Source organism: Podarcis muralis, chromosome 2 (genome assembly GCF_964188315.1).
Source record: "Podarcis muralis chromosome 2, rPodMur119.hap1.1, whole genome shotgun sequence".
In the NCBI taxonomy this organism is placed as follows: domain Eukaryota; kingdom Metazoa; phylum Chordata; class Lepidosauria; order Squamata; family Lacertidae; genus Podarcis; species Podarcis muralis.
The window spans coordinates 32,601,443-32,619,083 of NC_135656.1; the positions used below are offsets into that span (position 1 = coordinate 32,601,443).

At 40.2% G+C, this 17,641-nt stretch overlaps 1 protein-coding gene across 15 annotated transcripts in view; it reads right to left on the reverse strand.

Annotated features, from left to right (window-relative positions):
* The window catches only part of CACNA1G (calcium voltage-gated channel subunit alpha1 G), a 323,096-nt gene that overhangs the window by 30,226 nt on the left and 275,229 nt on the right, over positions 1-17,641 (reverse strand). For 8 of the 15 annotated variants that reach the window (XM_028716551.2, XM_028716587.2, XM_028716542.2 and 5 more), the window contains 5 exons: positions 16,940-17,065; positions 16,114-16,203; positions 15,660-15,873; positions 9,168-9,218; positions 983-1,134 (listed from right to left, as the gene is read on the reverse strand). In XM_028716551.2, coding sequence (XP_028572384.2) covers positions 983-1,134; positions 9,168-9,218; positions 15,660-15,873; positions 16,114-16,203; positions 16,940-17,065 — 633 coding nt within the window. The remainder of the gene's footprint in view (positions 1-982; positions 1,135-9,167; positions 9,219-15,659; positions 15,874-16,113; positions 16,204-16,939; positions 17,066-17,641) is intronic. The other 7 variants (XM_028716593.2, XM_028716545.2, XM_028716576.2 and 4 more) reach the window with 3 other exon arrangements.

Consider the following 17,641-nt stretch of genomic DNA (forward strand, 5'->3'; position numbering starts at 1 on the left):
TATCATAGTAAAAACAACACTCAAGGAATGTCTGCCACTGAGTGCCTTCTGTAGAATCCAAAGAAAGCATCTCCCTGATTAGCACCTCTCATTCTAACGGGGGAATATAAAATTCAAAAGCCTGATGAAGATTATGAATTTCTCTTTTGGAAATAAAAACAGGCAGTTCTTTCTGTATCTTCTGAAAAGCTACTTGACCTAGCAAAGAGGTTGTAAATAATTTCACATCTTGATTCATTTGAGAGATTGGGCCATATGCTTGCTTTCCAAAGAATCTCTCTTGGCTTTGCAATGCAACAACAGCTAATGTTGCTTGATTAGAGGAAGGCCATAAAATCAGGGTGGTAATCAGCTATGTTTTACTCAGATCAGACATTAAAAACATGATTAAGTTAGGTCTATTAATTTCAATGGGTCTACTCTGAGTAAAATCCTAGGATAGGATTTGGTCTTGAGCACATACAGAAGTATTTCAGGAAGTACAACCCTGCTGCTGCTGCTGCTATCAACTCCAAAATGTATGACTAATGCTATATGGGTACCTTAGGGAAGATACTTTGCACCTCAGCTAATACAGAGTTGCTTACTCGTTGGCTTATAACAAGAACACCCTGAGTGTTTTATTGAGTTAGCAGTAGTTGCAGCAAAAAATATTTTTGTTAAAGCCAATGCTATGGGCTGTAAAGATAATCCTTGTATGCAACTGCTTTATTTTGGTTTCTTTCTGTGTTGTCTATGATGATTTGAATGATTGCTATCAACCACGGTTCTTTAGCTGGTGCAAACACTACTCTCACTCAGTAAAAACTAGATCCCTATATCACCATCATCTCCCATTCAGCATGGTAGAATGGCCAATGCATATTTATTTCTGTTTCATTCTTGTTTTCCATGTTAATGGGTGCAATGCCAATTCCTTATCAAGGCTACAACAATGTTTGCAAACCACCCACAGCATCTACAAATACTTTTCCTGCCCTACCTTTGGCTGCTGGTAGTGCTCCATAGCCATGGTGATGACATTGAGCCCAATCACACCCGTGATGAATAAATCCAGGTAATGGGTGGTGCACATTTGATGAATCAGAAGTCGGAAGCGAGAGTAATCAGAGTAGTAGGGTTTACACTGTGCCTCTGAAAAGGAAAAGAGTGGAGAAGCAGATCAGGTAATTTCTCCCTGTCTTAAGACCAGTTCAGCATTGGCTTTCAAAAATCCAAATTGATACATTCAATCAAATTCACAATGATTAGGTTTTCAGCAACGAATGGGGTGTGGTAAAGGGGATTGTATGTTAACCATTATTAGTGCATAGCAAGACTACAGGATCATCTATCTGTACCAGCAGCTACAATAAAACATGCACAACAGCCAGGCTTTCAGGATTAGAGATAAGGTGAGTATGGCATGGAATCATTTCAGGTTCCAACATAATGTTTAGTGTAAAAAATCACTGTTTAGACATCTATTATTACACAACAACACTCTTAATTTATATAAAAACAAGAACTTTCAATCAGAATTGCAAGTATGTGAGCTATAATTACAAGGCCTGTATTAACAGTGCACAAAAGCGTGCTTAAATGGGGCATTCAATCTCCACTGAAAAGGGAGCTTGGAAGGGACTTGAGGCAGGTTGGAAACAGTATGCAGTGGTTTTTGACAGAGAATAGCAAAGCACTGTAATATGATATTTTAAGGGCTTCCCTCTATATTTTGAGAGTGTGCCTAAATGTGAAGGAATGTTTGCTTGCCAATGGGATATGTGTTCTGTTGCAATACAGTGCCCAGTTAACATTGGGCATGTAAAGCTTGACTACTTAGCTGTGAGTTCAGCATAGTATATTATATAAGGGTGAGTGTTTAAAAAGGTAACATGGGAGTCCTCGTTATTAAATATTTTACATGGCTGTTTATTTGTGTATATTTTGAAATGTTATATATGAATGTTTTATGATGGCCTATATTTGTAATGTCTAATAAAGGTTTAGTTAAGTAAGAAAGAAAGAAAGTAACATGGGAGTCCAGGCTGAGAGGATAGAATAAAAAGATACTAGTAGATACTGACTGGGCAAGCAATATACTGTGATGTAAGGGGAAAATGTAAAGAGGCAGTGGGGAAGAAAGTTAAAAAGGGAATAATGGACTGTTTGAAATAGCAGACATGAACTCATATAACTGCATTTTGAAATACAAGGTAGGGAAATGGAGGGCGGGGGGAACAACCCCAAAGTTGTCAGAGCTATGAAAACAATTTATGAAATAATGCAAGTGATTGCTCAGTCAGAATTTCTGTCTCGGAAATAAATGATCTTCTCATTTGTGTGTGATTGCCAAAGTGCAAATGTCCCTGTTAGTCTTCTATGTTTGGCTGCATCAGGGATGACACTTACTCTTCAGGCCTGAATGTTCCTGCAGATAAACTCATTTACTCACCTAATCTCTAACGAGGAAATGCCAAGTCTGAGTCTATAATTCAGGGCAATTTTCAAATAGGCATTATAATGTACCATAAAATGAAAAGGACTGTCTTGAAGATGTCAGAGTGTAATATTATGACCATAATTAGATGATCAACTGGTTATGAAAATTATTGAGCCAAGAGAATTGAATGGCGTGGTGTTTAGCTACTCTGAACAAAAAAAAAAAAAAAAGGATTTCATATATTGGTCCGAACAGAAATTTGGGGAGGGTGAAGTATGAGTATTCGTGATCTTGAGGGAAAGCTAATTTTTAGATCACATTTTTGCAGGGAGTATGTATACAATTTGATTCTCAGATAGTCAAAATTGCAATCTTCTTAGCCATTTACCGTATTTTCCGCCCTATAGGACGCACCGTCCCATAAGGTGCACCTAGTTTTTTTGGGGGGAAATAAAGGGGGGAAAAAATTCCCCCCCCAGGCGCGGGGCTGGGGCGGGGGAAGCTCGAGCTTCCCCCAACCCCAGCCCCCAAACAGGCAGCTCTCTGCAAGCCGTGGGAGCGCTCCCGCTGCTTGCGGAGAGGTCCGCGAAGCCTGGAGAGCAAGAGGGGTCGGTGCGCACCGACCCCTCTCGCTCTCCAGGTTTCAGCGAAAGCCTGCATTCGCCCCATAGGACGCACACACATTTCCCCTTCATTTTTGGAGGGGGAAAAGTGCGTCCTATAGGGCGAAAAATACGGTATGCAGCTGGCCAGTCGTTTTGTATGGTGGAGGTGCAGGCACATGCCTCTTCCCTTCACCCAGGCACCTAAAGCAGGGTGTGGGGAATCTTTTGCTCTCCAGATGCTGCTGGATTCCAGCTCCCATCTGCCCCAGCTGGCACAGCCAGTAGCTGCCTGTGGGAGTTGGAGTCTAACAACATCCAGAGGGACAGAGGTTAGCTACTCCTGAGCTAAAGAAATATGTAGCACAGGCCCCTTATGCCTGAGGGCTCAATTTGGGAAACATTTCCCTATTTTGAGAGGGAAGAATCACGTGTGTGTACACAAGGAAAACCTAAGACAAATTACTTTAGGTGTGCGGTGGAGAGGACACGGGCCTGTGCCTCTTACACATGAAATGATCATCCACCTGGGTAAGTGATTAGCTGCATCATTATATGACTTCCAATATCCCCATCCCACAAAATTTGAGCATCAGGGAGAGGACTAATAATGGAGCAACTTATCCTGCGAGGTTTGGTGAAGTGATCCCAAACATTTGCTCCAGTACTTTGAAATAAAGAGGCTGAATTGATATTTTTTGCATTAGGAGCTGCCAGTCTATAGATAATCTGACCCTGAATGCCATGGCATAATATTAAAAAGTGAATTTTGTTGCTGAATTTATTCAGCATCTATTAAAAAACAACAACAACAACAAAAGCTACACAGGTTGGTATCTGACTGACTCACAACTTTCATCAGAGCTCTTACATTCTGCATAAATATCCATTAAAAACTTGAGATATCTCGATGGCATTATGCAAAACTATGAAGAGGAAATTAACTAAAATGTTTGAATACAATTAACATTTGAACTGGGGCCCTGGCTATGAACCAAGTTATAATTTCAAAGAGAAACCCCATTATAATTTGCTGATCTCTTTTTGTTCAATACTTATCCATAATTCACATTCAGGCATGAAAAAATGTCACAATTTCTGCCTTTTATTTGGGAGGATTTATTTATGAATAATTACACTGGAATCCAAGGGTTCAGCCATGACTGGCAGATTAATTCAAAACTCCACACGGTAACAAAAGAGGCTGTTAACATATAGCAGGGATTTTCACAGAGATTGTAGAATGTTACCTGCATAGCAACAAAGCATGTGGCAGCATAACCTTATAAGCAGGGCTGCCCATTTTCCATTCTGTATATTGTGGGTGAAGACAGATGTAATATTTAAAGAGATAGCTCAGCTGGTTCTTCACCTCTGACATGAGCTCAGCTTCCTCTCAGCTTCACATTTGCTTGAGAGGTATGCAGTCTATCAAGCTGAACACTGGAGCACCATCCGTCTTGTCCCTCCCTCGTGATTTAGGTGATTTAGGCCTTCTCAAAAAGATTAAGTGCCACATATCCATCTACTTGTTTTATATTAATTCTTTGCCATATTAGGGAAGGAAAGGTTGGACAAATAGTGGAAATATTTGACGATGATGCAGGCACTGGCCATAGCCAGGTTTGCTGAACCAGAGTTCAGCTCTGGAGCAAAAAAAGCTACGTCTTTGGACTGAATGAGAAGGTGCCTCCAAACCTGCTCCTATAATTGATAATATCTGTCTTCACCTTATTTTTGGTAAGGCTTTCTCCTAAAATTCTTCTCTGGTTAAGTCAAAAATAAAATCAAATCACAGATTACTTTTCAGTAATTTAGCCAATTTTTAAATTGTGCATCAGATTGATAAATCCGTAACATAATTGATATAAACATTTTGGTATCTGCCAATAACTTTATTAAACATGTCAGCCCTGTTTCAAAATCCTGCTCACCACCAGCTTCCCCATGCTTGGCATGCTGTCATGCATATTACTGGAAATTACAGCTTTTACCTTAAAATGAACCACAAACAGTCACACCATGCTTCCTGTGGGCTTTAAATTAACAGCTGCTGAGTTTAGGTGGGCAGGGAACATTTTTCTCTTTTGAAAATAAAAGTATCATTTCTTTTTGCTGGTGTTATAAAGAAGCCACATTTCTGATTGTTTGTAAGTTTTGGTACAGTACTTAAAATGTCTTGTTCTAGACCTGACATCCGTGCCCCCCTATGCAACAGCATTATTTGTTCTAGGAAATATTTGAGAGGTACCAACATCTTGGGAAATACAGACATCTGTTCAAGTCTAGGTGATGAATCATCACACAAAATGACACCACACCACCAATACTGCTACAATACAGTGACTGGGTCAAGAACAAGAAGAATGCTCAATTAGTTAGGAAGATACTGGAAAGATTAAGACAACATCCTGACATCGAGGGTATCAATGGGGTGTGTGTGTGTATGGGGTGGGGGAAGGAGGGAGGAAAATGGTAGGCAAAGAAAAGCAAGAAAATAAGGACAAGAAGGCCTATAATAAAACAACAGGCACCAGCAAGGGTGGAGGGGGGGGGGACAGGTTCTAAATCAAGCTGCTTTGGAGGGCTCAGTAAAAAACAAGGAATGAACTTCTATTGGTTGATTATGGAGCCACATTGATTTGATCTGAAACCAGAATCCAGGATATAAATGGCAAAGCATCTTTTGTGTACCATCACCAAGTTACACAGAGTGGTGGCGATTCAGACCGCATTTTATGCCGATAGTAATAAGAGAGCTGGTAGTATTAAGGTAATTTCAGTCTTCCCTCTCATCTTGGAAGATTAGATACAACTCTAGCTCTCTTTCACACCAGAGGGAAGGAGGGGACATGACAAAGGTTTATTGGATACTGTCCAGTGTGCATAGTATGTCAGAGCAATAAGGCTCATACGACCACCATATTGACCTCATAGTGACTGGCAACCCCACTGAGTAAACATGCCAACTGAGAGACCCTTTTATTCACAATTTACGCAGGACATAGCCCGAAGCGGGCAAAACATATTCCTATTTTTCTTTGGATTCTGTAGAATGATGTTCTGAAGTGATCTGGTGTGGCAGCTGTAAACAGCTGTCGTAACAGTGTTGGCATTTATGTATCACTTTGAATGGCATAACGTTTCACAAATAGGGGGTCGAATGCTCCCCCAAGCCTTCATCAAGTGGATAAGCGGTCAGGGATGCAGCTCTTACTAAGCAGCTGGATTTACAAACTGTCCAGAGAATATTGAGTTCAAAGTGATGTGCATGGGAGTAACACTGACATTTAAACAAGTGGTTTTATTAGTCTTTTTTTTTTTTAGTGAGTGGCATTTTTTAAAAGCAAAGTGGAAAATGGTTAAATTGTTCCCACTGAGAGTTTTCCAGCTGCGACAGACAGCATCCTGTCCAAAAATAAAATCTTGACTTTATACCAGTAAACAATACAGATAGACAGCACCATTTTCTTTCTACAATTTGTAAAATGCAAAGAAAGAAAGACATCCTGGGTTTTCAGGTTTGGATGACTCATTAGGGCTAGTTTGTAGAGCATGGGTATCATTGGTTTCCTACTGTCACACACATTTAAAGTACTTTCACAAAAGAGTCTCTCTCTGTCCTTTCACACCAATGAGCATTACATTGTGTTTAATAATGTGAGCACCAGTATGAGGCAACAACAAAGGGAAGACAAAGCACAGGTCTGAGAATCAGACACAAGAAAAGGCAAACTAAGAGGTTCTTTGTGAGCCTGCACGGAAGAATGGCCCACTTGGGACGACGCCAAAGCATTCAAAACAAACAAACGCAACGGAACACTCAAATGTACATCTAAGATTTTAAGATTAGAATCACAGTGAAAGGACAAGTCTCAGGAGATTTTCCTCTAGCTCTTGTCCAGGACTGATCTCCTAGCCCACACAGAGAATATGAACATGTGAATGCAAAGAAATGGAACATAAAGAATGGTAATGTTGAGGAGATTCAGGATTTATTAAAATGAGCTGGGTCATTTTTTGCAAGCCATATATATCTTTAAAATCCCCTTCTGATTTATTCCTCTGTAATGCTCTTTATTTACTTTTTTACACAACTTGTATTACTAGAGTTGCACCTCAAATTAGCCCTATACCTATCAGGGTCTGTGTTAATGTGCATCATGCTTAAATAGGCACCATATTCACTTATCCCCTGGAACTACCATATAATTTGAAGAATTTGGAAAAGTCTCCCTGCAAGATTGCTGCAGACAATTTGTCTAATGTATGCAACCTTTCCTGGTTTTCCAAAGTTGCAACACTTGCCAGTGATGTGTTCTTCTGGCTTACAACCCAACAGCTGATTCAATGTTTGGCAATTATGACCAGGGTCACTAAGGTGGAAAAGTCCTTGAGATCTCACATGAAATATGCCCAGTCTGGTTTTTAGAAATGCATGGAGTGACTAGAAGGATTTCCTGGCAGCCAATGAGAGGTTCAGTTATCTTATGCTATGTAAAGAAGTGGACTTGAGTTGAGCAATCAAATTCCTGTTGCTATTTTTGAGTTTTTCTAAAGGTGGATTAAAGAGACTGTCCTTTATTAGGCAATGTTTGATTCTGTGCTTGCTGAAGTAAAGAATTTGCTAAGCAGGCCCAGAGCTATAGATCTATAGAGCTATAGATGCCTATCTGTCTCTTGCTAAATCTTGATTAATGAAGTAGGACATGACATCACTTTTTCTCACACTGAAAACAACACAAAAGTTCTCCTTTCTAATTTGTTTAAACGTGTGGATTTTTTATTTTTCAGTGGGGGAACATTCAATCGCAGGAGCCCCCACTACAGTCTAAAGGAGCAGAACCTGGACAATGGGGTATCACCTTATTAAGAAGTTGGGCTAAGGCTTGGGCCCTGTACAGATAAGGAGCTGTCCCCTAAACAGATCATGCTGTTAGGTATACAGTGGTACCTCAGTTTTCAAACGTATTTCTCTGTTCTGGAAGACTGTTTGAGTTCTGAAATATTTGAAAACCGAGGCGCAAAGGGTGGTCTGCAAATTTCATAGAGAAAATTGAGAAAAATACAGTGGCACCTCAGCGGAAGCCATTTGACTTCCGAGGCGTGTTTGAAAATGGAAGCGTTTACTTCTGGGTTTTTGGCGTGTGAAAACCGAAACCATCGCCAATGGAGACATTCACAAACCAAGGTACCACTGTATACCTAATAGCATGATCCCAAATGCATTTTGGAATAAGTTTTCAACTGATTTTGGTGGACTCTTTCTTCCCAAATAACATAGCTGAGGAGAATTGTCCACATGCACAGATCAGTATCTAGGCAAGTAAAACATTGATACCTGATGCAGGTATTACATTTTACTTCAAAATACAGTTAATAGAGCAGAGCTGCAATGCCCTCCCCAATTATCTCCTGATATTTTAGGGTTGCAAAATGGGGGAGGGATTTTGCCAAATATTCTTTTGGGTTCAGGAATGAATTGTATCAACCATTTTTCTTACAAAACTCTCTTCTGAAAAATTCTCTCCAGTCTCCAGATCTATCTTAAGCAAGGTTGTACTGGGGAAGGATATGAAACACTATAGGACTTCAGTGGTGATGGGGGAGCCCATTACAGAACATTGTATACAAAATATTCTGCAAAAATATATTTGTCACCTGAGGCGACACTATTTTTAGCTCTGGTGACTGCCCCTCTCATGGTCAGTACAAAATGAGGGACCTCCCCCCGAGTCTCCGCACATCTGTACAAGGTTAATCACCACACATCGAATAGCTCCAAAGTGGATGACCCAGACATTATCCAAAAAATCTCTTCCTGAAAACAACCAAAAAACAAAGAAAAGAACATCGAAGGGAAGTCGGCAATATTTGTGATGAAAAAGAAAAAGAAAACCTGCTAAAAAGGTAAGGTTAAGACCATAACATCAAAAATGTGTCAGTGATAAGTCAAACCTGCAGACGTTTCTAATTTTTTAAAAACAAGCACAAAAACAACATGCGTGAAATGCAGAAAAACCAAGAAAAGGCCTTCCACCACACACAATCTAGCAAGCTGCCTCATAGGACCAGTGGGCGGCCGTTAAGTCACACAGCACTGCCATTCACGTGAGACAAAGACAGCAAGGACTTCCCAGTACCTGGCACTGCACTGGCTGAGCTGTCCATTATTACATCATCCAGCATTAGATCTAGAAGAACGAAAGGGCATTAAATCACCGGAGAGGATGCGAGGCCAATCCTTCATTCCATCTTCATCGCTTCATGCACCCGTCACTCTGACAAAAGCACACCGTCACCCTGGCAGGGCGAAACAAGGGTTCTGCCTGCCTACAACCGTTACCCACAAACGCACCCACACATTTCAGTGGAGTTTAGATAGAAGCAATGTAGAGTATACCTCCTGTGGTGCAATGGGTCAGTGGATTTGGCTGTTAACCAGAAGGTTGGTGGTTTGAGCCCAGCCAGGGACAGGTGTGGGCAGGATTCCTGCATTGCAGGGGGTTGGACTAGATGACCCTCAGGTCCCCTTCCAACTCTACAATTCTATGAGCAGAGAGCACCCAGTTCCACACCATCAAAAGGAGGGTGGTCTTTATTGGCAAATCAGCCTTTTAAATTTGTAGGCAAGGACGATGTGGTCTTATGATTTAACACTTGTACAGTGCCTAGCCATTTGAGATTACCGTAAGTATTCATAGTAGTATAATTCATGTTGCCTTTCAGTTTAAAAGCCCCAAGATTGGCATTAAGAACATTATAATATAAAACTAAATAAAGTTATTAATGTCATTAAAAAATAATATTAAGAATGAAAACACTCAGAATACTGATAGGCTGGGGCTGCGAGAGGCTACCCCAATGGGTTGCTCACACTCAGAGGAATTTGTACAGTAACTTTTTTGCAGCAGCAGCACATCACCATCAAAGCCTATGTTCACAAATCTCTTCAGTTTCCAAACACTTTTCACAATGCAGCATTTGGGAAGTGCACACACGCATACAGGGCAACATAAACCCAAGACACCTCTGAGATAAACAGAACTAGTTGATCCTGAGCAATGTAATGGTTGGTGAGCAGAATATGAGATTCTTATCCACTGTGATGCACTGGCAGACAGCTAAGGGGAAAATGGTCCTCTCTCATAAATCAATGTAGCCTTCAGGGGAACTATATGTTACAGTGGAATAAGCTAGGATTATTACGGGTAAATAACAGTGGCAGGCAAAGGGAAGCCCCAAATGTAACTATAGACCATTCCTTCCATATTCTCAAGTCAATAAAGTATTTAAGTTATCAGCATGACATCTGGGATAGCATCACCTCAGGAAAAAAAATATGAATGCTGTAATCCTTTCTAAAGAAATATAAAGGAGAAGCTGAAACCTGCTTTCTTGTAGTCTTTTGACCCAAAGCAGTACCCACAAAATCCCATTAAAACCAGTGGGGCTATGCCAGGACTAGTCTAGACTCAAGTAACTACCTAGTCACATGGTCGGTACTGGGCCCAGGGCAACATAATACAGTACAACCTTGGCATCAGTATTGGTCCCTAGGTGATAAGTAAACATACAGGGAGTTGGGTGGGAAAATTCTAGTTACTATACAGTCTTCATGCCACTTACCCCAGAGGAATCTCACCATTTCAACCAACTGTATAACTAATGGGTTATTTAGAAATAAATATTTTAAGAGGTGAAATGCTACATTATGTGCGAACATGTAGAACAAAACTCCAGTGACCACATCTGTTAGGAACCCATTTGGAGTAGAGAGCTGGCAAAGGGAAGGGCTCTTTATCACTCCCAATATTCATTGCTTTTCTACTTCAGTGCCTTCCTCTGAACAATTTTTAAGAGTTCCAGACATGTTTGTTAGGGGAAACATGCATCTAGACAAGAGATAGAGGAGAAATTTGTGCAATCTGCATTTTTAAGCAAACCAACCTTCTAGGCCAGCCCTGGACTTATATGCAGTTCAGAACACAGTTGACAAATCAGTTTCAGCTTTTAAAAAAAGCATACAAAGATGTGTATTTTACAGAAAAATGCACAAAATATGCACTTTTAGGGGGAACTGCATACAAAAGTCCATGCAAAATATGTACAAGTTAAATGCATATATTTAGTGCATTTCCTTTTTTTAAAAAAAATAGCAATAAATAGGATAGGATATTCCTTACATGCAAAACTGACATGGACCAGAAGGAGGAGGGTAATTCATCCATCCCTAAACTAGAACTGTGTGAGGGGGAAATAGGGTTGGCTTGTTGGAGCAGGAAAACAGTTGTTTGATGATGAGAGAACCATCCTGACCAGGGCTGGCCTGAGACATTTTGCTGCTGTAAGCAAAATGCCATGATGCACCCTCCCCAGTTCAGGCCCCCACCTCATCCTTGCCATCACACTCACGTTGCCACCGACTCTGCCACCGCAACTGCACCCTTGCCTGTGGATGTGTCCACACTTCCACCACAATGCAGCAGCAGTGAAGGCAATGGTGTTGCAGTGGCTGCACTAGCGAAGCCCCGGGGAGGCTGGCAATGGGGCAATGGCAGCGGTTGGATGTGCTGCCTGAGGCAGACGGCTTTCATATCACCTCATTGACAGGGTGCCCTTGATCCCATCCTTCATTGCCAGCGCACACAACTTTCCCACCCCAATTGCTCCCTTCCAAAGCTACCCAATGGTTTGGAAGTGGCCACCATAGATTTGTAGGCACTTATTTTTCCACAACACGTAGTTCTGCCCTTAGGCATATTTGTTGTACAGAAGTCAAAGAGTGTTCTGCCAGGGCAAACTCAACTGGCACTTGTGCCTGCAATCTTAAAAAAAACCCAACTTTTTCCTCATAGTACTAAGCAAGAGATTTGTCCGCTAATAAATGCAATTTTCACTCCAATCAACCCAACAGACTGCAAATGAATGTTATAGTTCAAAAATGATTATAAGAGGACAATTTCTTTCTTCTGTAAATTTTATATGGTAGTTTCTTTTGCAAGAACTTCCCATTCTTCAGCAGACTATTTCAACCCATGTCCCAATACATTAGAGAACTAACTGGCAATATCATTCCATGCACAGAGTGGATTAGGAAATTCCTCATACCTCATGTGTGCTTTATATCTGCTCTCATAGCCAACATAATTCAAAGTATTTCAGGATTTATTTATTTATTTGAAAACTTGAAAACACGATGAAATATTAAGCTTTTCCAAGTGGTTCTTTTAAAAATAACAATAATCGCAGCCAAAGTGAAATTATTTTCCAGGGAATTATGATGTGTCAATGGGAGCTCACATTAAATGAAAGGGTGTTCAGTATGTTACAGCTAGGGAAGAAGCTATAAAATCCTCACTTTCTCTGTTGAAGCCCTTTGTAACGAGTATCATTAGTGGAATCATAACTATGAGATTTATGAATTATGCTTATAGTTTTATTGTAGCAAATACTAAATCCCTAAATACCTATGTTAATTTCCAAACTTAGGAAGAAAGCTGAAGGTGTTGTACAAGTAGCCTGGACCACATAAAATTATGTCACACATTACTTTTAACTGTGGTTCGATTTTTACACTTAACTTGTAAAACATATTTTCACAATAATAATTGTGTCAGAATAATTTATAAGAACATCCATTTTAAGTGGTATTCGTAATATCCAGGGTCCACCTTTTCCTCATCAATGGAGTAACCATTTCATAAATCATTTGTAAACTGATGTGTTTTGTAGTCATCCCTACATCAAAGGCTGCATAAGGAAACTAGGTGACTGTCTAAGGCAGGGGTGAGGAACTTGTGGCCCTCCAGATATTGCTGGACTCCCATCAACCCAACTCTTTCCAGTGCTTGCTTAAAACACAGACTCCTTTTTGGCCCACTGGTGATCATGTTATTCTATGACCAATGCTATTTCATATCTATATGAAGGTCTAGAAGTGGCCATTAGGTGTTTTGGGGCAAATGGCCATCAATATACCGATGACAATCAGTTCTATTTCTCCATAATATCTTAATCAGGAAAGACAGGTGCAGAGTTGGGCAACCAAGACGTTCAAGGGTCTGGAAACCAAGCCTTAAATAATCATAGTTAATAATTTTATTGTCACATGGAAGATGGAGCAAGCTTGTTTTCTCCTGCTCTGGAGGAGGGTAGGACTCAAACCAATGGCTTCAAGTTACAAGAAAGGAGATTCCGACTAAACATCAGGAAGAACTTTCTGACAGTAAAAATACATTTTTTGTTTAGGCAAGCCTACCCAGACATATAGAATACTGGCGTGTTTTAATCTCTTTTTGCTTACTGTTGATTTTAATTATCTTTTGAGTGTTTTTTAAACCTGTACTTAGCTGTTTTTTGTTTTTTACTGATTATTCTAATGTTTTATTTTTGTAAGCTGTTTAGAGGTTTGAGAGAAGCTAAGAAATATGGCAGTGGGGGGAAATACCATAGTGTCTCAAGACAATATGGGAAATAAGTAATGAACAGGCAAGTTACAGTAAGTACACTGTGCCAGACAGAGGGGCAGGCCAGGAGTCTAGTGAACCAAGGAATAATGCATAAGATGGTTAATAAGTTCCCCAGGGCTGTGGCCCACTGAGAGGTGTGAAGGCAAGTAAACATAAAGGATGACAAGGGGGGGGCCTTTCACCTTGAACAAGAAGGGGTGGGTGAGAGGAGGCATGCCATTTTATATTTCCATATAAGGTCCTACTATGTCAAAGCTAATCCTACATAGGCCACAATTCTGTGCCAGATTCCATGGGACTGCATTGCTTTCTAAATGTGTTACAGGCATGACTGGAGCTAGCTTTCCTTTAAAATGGAACTCTTTCAGTCCTGTATAATTCCATTCTTAAATCTTCCCTGTTCCCAGAGTTACTTTACAAGGCTTCCTTTGTTGTAGCAAGAAGTTGCATTTGACAAAACTCTACGCTGGCTGGGAGGCCAAGACTGCTTTATGCACAAAAATCTGTGAGGCTTTTTTGTCTCTTTACCATGTTTACCATGTTATTACCACTAAAATATTTGCAGATGCTATACCAGCAAAACACGGGTGCATGCATACTTTTCACTGACACTGATAGATATACTACCAAATTATCTCCAATAAACCTTTTCACCTTTGTGCCTTTATGCCATCATGGGATGTTTCATGTGTACAAAATCCCATGAACTTTGGCTAAAAAGAGAACATGAACCCCAATACATGGACAGTCCTTCCTATAACATGATTGTATGTTCCTTGAGCTATAAATCGAAATAGTCATTGTCTTGGAAAAAATCATGTCAGTTCTGAAATACTTTGAAAGGTCACTTGGGAACATCACAACCTCATAGCTCATTATGGAGCTCTATTTCTGAACAGTGTCACAAAATTCATTAATAAACCACAGCTTCAGCATGATTTGTTCGTTTCAGATCTTCTGATCTGGAATCGTTACGCTCAAGTAAATAATGTTAAAATATAATCCTCTAAGTTGTGAATGTCCTTAAGTATCTAGATATTCATTTCATATAATTAATGATCCAAAAAACCCAACACACAAAACAAATCATGGTCCAATCTTGTTATACCTATAAAACAACCATACAGGGAATTGCACCATTTTTTTTTAAAGTAACTATTAAACAACAACAACATCATCAACAACAACAACAAAGAGAGATTCCTACAGATTTACTGGTGTCAGTCTGAAAAGGATGAAATAAATGTGGAAGGGATAATGGGTTGGGGGGAAAGCCATAAGAACACTTAAAGATGGAAGTAACAAGAGTGATACCATGAATGAACGCAGGGGCATTTGGGGGAAAAAATCCAAGCAGAATAGAAGGCATGCAAGATGGAGGAGAGTACCTCTGACCTGTGACCTCTGACCTGAATGTAATTTCCTGTTTTTCAATCAAACAGAACTGAGATAAAAAAGACAATATGTATGTCAAGTTTCTCAGATTTTTAGAGACACATCTACTATGGTTACAAAAGGATTTTTTAAAAATTATTCTAAGTGGTCCAACAAGGTTGTGTGCCAGTGGATCTACTTAATTTGGCTAATTTCTGTCTGGTTATTTCCTTCATCATTTTAAAGAAAAAAAATCTGTATTTCTCAAGCAAATACACTATATTTTCAAGCATTTCTAAAACAAGGCTGCTTTTTATTATTACATCCTTGAATGCACGATGCAGTTTCATCAATCGATACACAAACTGGCTCAGAAATTGACAAAAGTGATTTCACTGTGACATTACAAGGCTGTAATAAACCAAATAGTGAAGCTAATTCTCAGCAACAGTGCTAGACACGCCTAAGATTCTTGGCCTGTTCTGGAACTGTTGTTTTTTGCATTTGACACTATTTGGGTAATGCTAAGCTTGTGCAATAAAAAAAAATACATTTAAAATTATTCTTTTTTTAAAATCACCTAGCGTATAAAGTAGTTGCGAATCATGCAGCCATTGCTATGTTTCTGCGGCTCGTTACTTAGCCTATGCCAGAACTATATCCTTCATGCAAATTTCATAGCTGGACATGCTTTTGAAAGGAATCTGAGCCTCGGGTGCTAGGCAGGGAGTTACGGGGAGACTGTCAAAGGTCAAGCAGGACTCAGAAAGATGAGGAAAGACTACCGACCAGCCATCTGTTTCTCCTTACTCCTTCTCTTTTTCTCCAGCCGCTTGAGTCTCTTCTCCTCTCGTCTCTTGGCTTCTTCTTCTTCCTGATGCTGACGACACTTATGGAAATTCTCCACCACAACTCCCACAAACATGTTGAGGACAAAGAAGGCAACAATCAGCAGGAAGGAGATGAAGTAGAGGAGCATCCAAGGGTTATAGTTCATGACTGGCTACAAGGCAGAGAAGAAAGCCATTAAAATTACAACCTAGGAGGGTACCGGGGACAAGGCTGTATAAATGTGCAAAGTAAGATTGGAACATCCTTTGTCCATGAAGATTGTGAGATACTGGGAGGAGCTGTACCCCTTAAAGTTTTGTTTTTATTTACAAAACTGTCTCTTCTATTAACTTAATGCCGGTTTTTATTTACAAAACTGTCTCTTCTATTAACTTAATGCCAAACCACGTACCTGCTGATCCACTCCCACAGCATCCAATCCATCATACATGATGTCCACCCACCCATCTTTGGAGGCCAAAACAAACAGAGACATTAAGGCCTAGAAAGGCAAGAGGAAACACAGCATTACATTTAGGCCAGAAGAAAACAACTCCTTTCATGTGCCCATCTTCTACCCTATCTGCTCAAGTTTAAACTTGCATTTTAGCTTGTTCTTTTACCTTGCTGATAAAAATAATGTGCTTTGATGCCGAACATCTCCCGCCTGCGAAAACCTATCAGTGTCAGACACTGGTCCAACAATGAGGGTTAATTCAAAAAGCAGAGACAGCCAGCTCCATTTTCACCCTACAGGCTTCCCTCACTCACTTCTAATTAGTTCCTGCCACGCTGCTAAAGTATGGATGATTTCCAGTGGACCCTGTAAATGAATGGAGATGTTAGCAGCCAATGCGGCGCCCTTCATATGATGTTGGGAATCAACTGCTTACTATTGACCATATTGACTATAACGTGAGCTATAGTCCAGAAACATTTGGAGTGTATCACTTAGGCAAGCATTAGGTTGTGCTGGGTACAGGGTGTCAAATTTTCTAATATGAGGCTTTTTGATAGACATATGTAGTATGATGTGTAATGGTCCAAGAAGGTGTGAGCCCTTGTCTTAATTCAGAAAGGAACTTGTGCAGACTTACGAACGCTAAAATGGGGGGTTTTATGTGCACATTTTGCGTCTAGGAAATGTGTCATTTGCCACGGTAGCTGCAAAATTGGCAAGAACACTTAGAATCAGGGAAATAAAGGAGCAAAGAAGCAGATTACCATTCCATTAATACCTGGCCGAGATTATCAAAATTATACTTGTGCCGGACCCATTTGTAGCTGGCTTCTGCACAGTCCGACCTGTTGGTAATGTTCCTTGTGTCTTCCCCTTGGCAGACAAAAAACTTCCCTTTGAACAACTGTGAAAACCAAGAGATGGCAAAATAATTAGCAAATGTGACTTTACAATGCCCGGTCACTGAGATATGTCTGGGTGCCCCCAACTTCAGACACTTGGCATGTGGTCATCAGGGACAGGTCTTACCTGCCCCATTTAAGCCCTGAGGTCTGGCACCAGGCCCCCAATGTTTTATTAACACCATCTTTTAGTGAATGGTGCTTTGCTCCTGCTGTTTTTATTTATTTTTATTTGCAGTTTTATGTGGCTGTTTTAATTGATTTAATTGGTTTTCCTTCTATTTGTGAGCTGCCTTCTGAATAATTAAAAGCTGGGACATTTAAATAAAAACCAACAAAAAGGCCCCCAAATCACCACCCAGGGAGCAGCAGATAATGGAGCCAGCTCCAAACAGGCCTGACATCTGCATCTGTGCTGGCATGGACATGCCAGGGAACACCAGGGCTGATGCTAGTCACTACAGCATCCTTCCTTCTTATTTTTAACAAAATATTTTATAGTTAGGAGGTGGCAAGTCAAGCATGTACTTGGTTACAGATGTTCATTTTATTACTCATTCCTTAAAGATATATTATCC